Source organism: Cynocephalus volans, chromosome 11 (genome assembly GCF_027409185.1).
Source record: "Cynocephalus volans isolate mCynVol1 chromosome 11, mCynVol1.pri, whole genome shotgun sequence".
Taxonomy (NCBI): domain Eukaryota; kingdom Metazoa; phylum Chordata; class Mammalia; order Dermoptera; family Cynocephalidae; genus Cynocephalus; species Cynocephalus volans.
Genome location: NC_084470.1, coordinates 51,540,109 through 51,547,774, shown reverse-complemented (window position 1 = coordinate 51,547,774; position 7,666 = coordinate 51,540,109). Strand labels below are relative to the sequence as shown.

Here is a 7,666-nt window from a genome sequence, read left to right as displayed (position 1 = left end):
TGGTAAAACACATACCAAAACCATGGTGTAGTGAAAGAACACTGCTTCTCTGGCTGGAAGCCCTGGGCTGGCACCCCAACTCCTGTCACTTTCTAGCACTCTAGAGAAGTTAACCTGAAGCCCAATGGCTTCATCTGTAAGAGAGTGATACCACCACCTACACTTGTAGGGCAGTGCCAGTGACTAAACATATTTTATGTCACAAGCCTATTATGGTATCTGGCACTTAGACTCATGTTGGCAGCCCAGTAACAACTGATGAAAACACATAAAAAAGAGTTGTATGTGTTAATACTTTAAAGTTCAAACTTCATACTCTAAAAGAATTTAACACTACATTCTGATAAATTCCATGACAACTTTTAGTTGGCTTATTAGTAGTGGCAGCTCTGGCTGAGTTCAAACTCCTTGTATTCTTAAGTCAGTAAATGAAAAACAAACTACGTATAGCAAACATTCTCTTTTAGCTCTGGGTGTAACAGTGGCTGAAGCTAATCAGGAAGAATATTTGCAGAATGAGAACTCCAATTATGAAAGACAAGATACATGTGTGTCTTACTTAGATTTGGGAGCATAACTTGCTCACAACAGGATTCACAGGTTTTTTTTATTGTTAAGCTGCAACATACATGGTTTAATACAACAAAAAACATTTAGTCAAATGAAAAGTAAAGTGAACAATAAACATATAAACATTCAAAACAAAATATTTTCCATTGGAAACATGTTAACATGAATACGGGGTTTTGTTACCATCTTACTGCAATTTTCTTATGTGTTACTAGCCTACATACCCCATGTTTTCTGTAATCATGCAGATGTGAATGAAAGTTTGAATGATTAAATAAATGAAAAGTCCGTTTACTGCAGAGAATCATTTCACAAGGCAGCCAAACTGGGTTTAGAGAACAAAATCATTCAAGAAATTATCCACATATTTAGGTTCATCTTAGAATCCATGAACCTTAAGCTGCTCCTCCTTGACAATACCAACCTGTAAAATAAAATTTATCAGAATCACCCTGAGGAATATATAAAGTCATCTCTAAGAAAACACGGAGCAGTCATTAAAAAGAATCACTGTTAACAGCTTATTGCAACACTATTATCTGTGGCATGCACTGTTAAAAGCCAACAATTCAACACATACTTAAAAACTTTTACAAGCCAAGAAACACCCTGTGTATATACAGGAATGATCAGGTCATTTTAATGGCAAAATAAACCAGTCAAAGTCTTATTACCATCAACATAAGTAACAAGTCTGTATTTTACTTAATTACCTAACGTACTTCAGTCACATGATTTTTACTAACTAGAAAATAATTCACGTTGCCTTTAAACACAATTTTAGAAGCAATCTCAAGGTTACACTTAAAGCACCCGATCACTCACCTCCAAGAGAAACTGGCAAATGTTTTTTCTTTGGTCACCTTGAAGCTGGATAACCTCTCCGTATTCGGGATGTTCAATCACAGTACCATTACAGGCAAATTTCTGGAAAAGTACATAAATGTACAATATAATTTAGTCAAATACGATGAAGTTTTATTTCTCTAAGAATAAAATTAACTACTTTAGTAGACTTGATTACATTCAAGAAACAGATTTTTGTCTCCTATAATCCACAACCCTTCCAAATTAAGTTAATTTGTAAACAAATCAGCAGGTCACATAAAGAAAATAATTTTATGTGGAAAATCAAGATCTAAACATTTTACATTTTATTTTGTTTGAAATCCGTGTAAATCTTACTTTAAGATGGGAGACCCGGCTAGGAGAATAACCATATATCTGCGTGTTAGTTACAGAAATGAGAACAGCTTTCTTCAGTCCAGTCATTTTCATCCACACTGATATATTCAAATAAAGGTGTGAAATTCAGGTGCACATATTTTAATCCTTTCACCTAACACCTTTACCTTTTTGAAAGCTTTCACAAGTTTCTTTTTGTCATAATCATCTGCAATGCCCTGAACAGTAGTCAGTGTCTTTCTGCCGTTCCGTTGCTGGATTCTTATATGAATGTAATCCTCAGTCCCTGCCGGGAGTAAGTCGTCACCCTTAGTTGCATCAGCAAAGGGGTCTGCAAAGGGATACAAAAACATTCAAAATAGAAAAATATTTTTAGTAAATACCTTCCAGAAGTATAGTACACTACAAATCTAAACAGTCAGCAATGAAGATTCTAGTGACGTTGCTTTTTTTTTGCAATGGGGATGGGGGTGGGGTATTAATAAAATGTCTAAGGTACTCTCACAAAAAGAGAAAAATGTAAACAGGTATGTTCGCCGATATTTGAACAAAAAACATTATAGGTAGATAGTGTTATCGTTGAACATGGTTCCCCAACGAGAGCAAAGAGATTTATAAAATCTTAATTTTATAACCACTATAAAAATGTGCGTCATCTCCGTTACACTCTAATGACAACAAAAACATTAAAATACGTATGCCCATCCTAGTCATTTAACCGTAACTGCCTTACAAAAAACAAAAGTAAACTAAAAAAAATATACATCAGGAGGCGTAATTTTACAAATTAACCACGCAAGCGAAGACCGGACCACTGCCCAGTGCCAGATCACAGGCCTGTGTCCGCATCTTTTACTAAACGCCCCCCAAAGCCACTCAAAAGCAGCTCCGACGGCGAATGGATGCCGATCCCCAAGCCCCCTGGACCGGCGCCCCCCTTGCAAGCAGCAGGGCCGACCTATGAACCCGCGGAATAGGGTTGCCGAGGGGTTCAGGGACAGAAGAGGAGGCGGGGGCCGGATCAAGGATGAGGCGGGGGCAGCGCGGGGTCCGCAGCCGGGGCTCGTCCTCGGGGAGGGGGTCGCCAAGGGGCCCAGTCGCCATTTTCCGGGCGCCGAGACAAAGCCCCCACTCGGGGTACGGGGAGGACAGAAAGAGGGTCCCCCGGGGCGGTGGTCCGGGGAGCCCGCCGGCCGAGAGGCGCGCGGGGGAAGGGAGGCGCGTCGGCGGCGATCGGATCTTACCGAAAGATTGGAGGTTCTGGATAGTGGACATGCGACACTAGTGTGAGGCCGGTGAGGGGATAAAATTGCTGCGGGGCCCGCCCGGATCACCGTGTCAGGAGGCTGTACTGGCGAGAAAACGGAAATAAATAGGGAAACGCTTCACCCCGGGACTGGGATTCGGCTGGAGCGGCGGCGGCGGCGGAAGCCGGGAGGAGGCAGGAAGAGGCGAAGGAGGAGGCGGAGGAAGAGGCGGCGGCGACAGATGAGAAGACGCGAGAGAAGAGGCGGCGCTGCGGCTTCTCCCACAAAATGGCCGACGGAGACTATTTAGCCGCTCCCGCCGGCCCTCCCACGTGACTTGCCCGCGCCGGGTATTCTGGGACTTGTAGTTTTCCGAAGGCTACAGATCCTGTAAAGCAAGGGGACCGCGGGAGGTCGAGACCGCAATTCCCGGCAGGGAATGCACCCCCCAGTGCCGGCGACAGGGCCGAGTAGGGTCCAGGCAGCTGCAGGTCTGGCCAGAGCTGGCAGGCTGGTCTGTGCTTCCCCCGCACTCGCAGGCTCTCCGTTGACTCCCCTTTGTTCGCCCTGCAGTGGTGGCGCCGAGGGGTTGGTGCTGGGGTAATACCCATCAGTCACACTCGAGGCCCCGGGTAATCTCAGTGAAATCGGGATGCAGGGGCAAAATTAGCCCCCTAGCCCCGGTTTCGACCCGATGGCCTCCCTTCGGCACCTCTTGCATCGACATTCAAGTCCCCCATTACAGGGAGCTGTGTTAGTGCCTACCAATGCTGGAGGTGGGAACCTCTCTCCGAAGTGGGGCCGACCTCAAATTCCTCAGCGCGGTGGATCTCAAACTCCGGAATGCATCTCCGGAGGATTTGATAAAATACAGATTGATGGGCCGCAGAGTTTCTGTTTCAGCAAGTCTGGAGTGTGTGACCTGAGAATTTGTGATTTTAACGAGCTCCTGTGTGATGCTGCTGCTGCTGCTGGCCTGAGACCACTTTTGAGAGCCACTCTTCCTGCTTCAGCAGGGGCCTGGCATCTAGTGAGGCTAAGTATATGTGAATCCAACATAGCAGAAAACCAGCCTGTCAATTCGTGTTCTGTTCCTCATAAGGTCTGATTCAGAACCTCAATAGGACGGGTGCCAGACGTAAGTTGAAGGTGAGCTCAGCAGATAGGTTAATTGGTACCAGAACTGTAATATTTTCCTACCTATCAAGTCACACACAGAAAAACCTGAGACTTTGGGATTTGGCTCTCCCAGGCAGGTGCTTAATTGTCAAACTTAATTGGCTTTCTGAAAGCAAAACTGAAATTTACGGATTCGTAACTTTTTTTTTTGGTGCCATGGTAGTCTTGTGAAGCTGATGGAATCCTCCTCAGAATAATGCTTTAAGTGCATAAAGTAAAATACATAGGATTACAAAGGAAATAAATTATATTGAAATTAAAAACAACACATTGTAACATTAACAAGATCTAGTAGCAGTTCTAATAGCTACTCTAATTTCAAAAGTGTGATAAACATAAAAGATATTTTGAAATGTTTGTAACATCAGAAATGTTATGTGAAAGTATCTGTGACTTTTGTTGGTGCAAAGTGACAGGTCCTTCTAATACTACTGTGATGTTGTGTTGCTTTGCCTCACATGGATTTGTCACCCTTCTTCCCCCGGGTGACGGAGCCGAGAGAGATTACTCAAAGCCCATCTCTTCTGAGCAGTGAGAAGCCCTGAAGTGGTTAATCTCCCAGAACCCTCAAGAGAGAGGCATTCCTTACATTTGGGAAATTAACCACAAATTGGGGTTCACTTCCTGCATTTATTCTCCAGACCAGGAAGTTACAGGAAGAGAACATAGGTGGGGTTATAGTTTAACAATGCAGGCTGGTAACATTCAGTAAAACAAGCAAAGTGACATTCCATAATGCAATTTGCAAGAAGTTAAGTGATCCACCAATAAAAGCTTGATCTTAGCAAACATTCCTTCTCCCTATACAGCTTCCCAGTATCTTTACATATCAATCAGTAATTTGTCTGTCTTTGAACCAGCAACCTTGCTGTGTTACAACTCTTTATCTTACAACAGAGACTATAGCCTGGGGAAAATTTCCTGTCTTTTGCAAGGTCAACATTTTATATGTACTTTTAAGAAGTTAGACTAAACCTGAAACTACAAGAAACTAGGCCCTATGAAATATATTTGCTTTATACTATACTCCACAATGTTGCCTACATTCATAATGGAAAGAAATGGTAAATTTTGCTTAGAGGTTAGTGAAAATGCAGATATAATCTTTTTCCCATCCAATTTTAGGGATCCCCACCCCTGCAATTTTATCCATGGACCAAGGATCTGCAGACCCCAGGTTAGGAATTCCTGAATTTAACAGTTTTTTATGATTAACAATGATGATAGGTAACATTTATTCAGTGCTTCCTATTTGCCTGTTGCAAGGCTTATATATAATATTAATCTTCATAGCTATTCTGTGAGGTAGGTATTACTCTATGTAACAGATGTAGAAATGGAGGCTTTTGTAGGTTAAATAATATTCCTAAAAATATCCAGTTTTTAATTCTCAGCAGTCTAGCCACATTTTTGGTCTTCTAGTCCTGATTCAAATGAAAAACATTTTTCTTATCCAAACTAAGGTGTAAAGTTCTAGAACTGGTTCCAAAACAAGGAGAGTCAAAAATACCTTCATAAGTGTGCCTTAAAGTAACTTTTAATACTTTAGTTTTATACTCTAATACTCTAATTTCCGAATAATTTTAATACGCCAGATGAAGTGCGAATAAACAAAATGCATGTTTATTTACTTTCTTTCTTACTAGATGTACATAACCGTTTTGTATTACATTGTTTCTCAGAAGGAGCCAAGGATGGTCCAGTGAAGAAAAATAACAAACACAGAGAAGTTTAAAAAAAATTCAGAAATTTTACGGTTTTCATGGTCATTACCCGTCAGGAGAACTCATCCTTTCTCAGACCTAGTGTTTGCATAGAAACCTCCATAAGCTCACAAATATTTAACCAAAGCTAATATGCATACAGGTTAGACAGAATTGTGGTTATTATCTTAAAGGCTCTTCTGGCTCTGGTTATTCATCACCTTTGTGCTTAGACCTGCACTGTGCAATACAGGAACCACTAGCCACATGTGGCCATTGAGCACTTGCAGTGTAGCTGGTCCAGACTGAGATGTGCTGTGAGTATAAAATACACGGTGGCCTTCCAAAGACTTAAATTGTCTTAATTCTACCTGTTTCTTTTTACTTTTTAAATGGGGATACTAGAAAAGTTTTAATTACATATGGCTCACATTCTATTTCTATTAGACAGCACTGGTTTAGAGCAAAATAACTTGACCTATATGTAAAGTTATCATAGAATAATCTGAAGCATTTAAAATCTAGTATTTTTAGTTCTAAATGGTACCAGCCTAATTTAAGGTGATTATTTCTTGCCGTATTCCAGAAAGCACTTTAGATCACCAGAGAGTATAGTAGTATTAACAAAAGGAATCTGGGAAGATAAAAGTAGAATTGTTGAGAAAGAAAAGCCCCCAGAGCTAGAGATAGACCCCAAATCTGGCTGCTAACTTCCTAGCAGTTAAGACAAGAGGAAGTCAGCTAGAAAATCCATATGTCTACAGGATGAAAACATATCAGTTGTGCAGGAGGAATAGCTTTGCCTGGCTCTGAGCCTCAGGAGGTGTTTTTCTTGGGCCCTCATAAAGGGGACACTATGATGTGGTAGGCATCACTGGCAGTTTGCCTACAGTGAGGACAATGGTGGGTTTTGTGAGCTGTTTCTTATATCTACTAGTCATGGAGACGTGTTATCTGGTTAGAGCCTCGTGTCCTCATCCATCCATAGGTTTTCTACTGTGGCAGACATGTGATCATGCACCACTCAGATTTGCTGCTTCAGTGAGCGTATTGATGGGCAGCCCCAGCTGCTGCACTCTGAATTCAACAGTACATCCCACTGAGCCACTTCCCACCGGCTTTCACAACCAGTGACTGAACACAACAAAGATCCTAATGCAGACCTGTTCTTGAGAGATGTGGCAATCCGCTCATGGGTGCCTCTGTCTCAAGGACTCTTCATTGGCCTGGCTGAACTTTCTTAGATTTGTGCTGAAGTCTAAGACTCTTCTTATTCAACCCTTCTTCCTTCTTTTTTTCACAGGGTCACGGTCTCTGGCTCCTTCCTCTTTCCTTCATAGGTGCTTCCCCCAATAAATCTCTTGCACATCTAATTCCATCTTGATGTCTCTCCTTCTCAAAGGATCCACATTGATGCACCTGACTCCATACTGGTAGGAGACAATAGGTAGGAGGAAAATTCCAGTTAAAACAACTCTGGTTTTTACCACAAGCTTTTCCTCCAAAACCAATGTTTGCCTAGTACTTAGAGCAGATATCCAAATTTCCCTAGGGAAGGCTCCTGCCCACCCCCAAATTGGGAGGACTGCAGAGTCTTTTAAAACTGCATCAGTAAAATGGGAAATCATCATTCCCAAGTGACTAGTCAATGAGGCTGGTACTTCCAGGAGGCCAAATACAAAGAGAAAACCCAATGAATTAGTGTCCTGTTCACACTTTGAGTATCATAACTAGTCTTTCTTGCTTCTGCACTTTCAATCAGAGTTAAATAGCTGAGAGTTT

At 42.0% G+C, this 7,666-nt stretch overlaps 1 protein-coding gene across 1 annotated transcript; it reads right to left on the bottom strand.

Annotated features, from left to right (window-relative positions):
* Window positions 1-593: 593 nt before the first annotated feature.
* On the bottom strand, window positions 594-3,289 carry EIF1B (eukaryotic translation initiation factor 1B). The gene is made up of 4 exons (XM_063114938.1): window positions 3,000-3,289; window positions 1,923-2,086; window positions 1,396-1,497; window positions 594-994 (listed from the first exon to the last, which is right to left on the bottom strand). The coding sequence occupies exons 1-4, from the start codon at window positions 3,028-3,030 to the stop codon at window positions 950-952; spliced, it is 342 nt and encodes a 113-aa protein (XP_062971008.1). The 5' UTR covers window positions 3,031-3,289; the 3' UTR covers window positions 594-949.
* Between the last annotated feature and the right edge of the window lie 4,377 nt (window positions 3,290-7,666).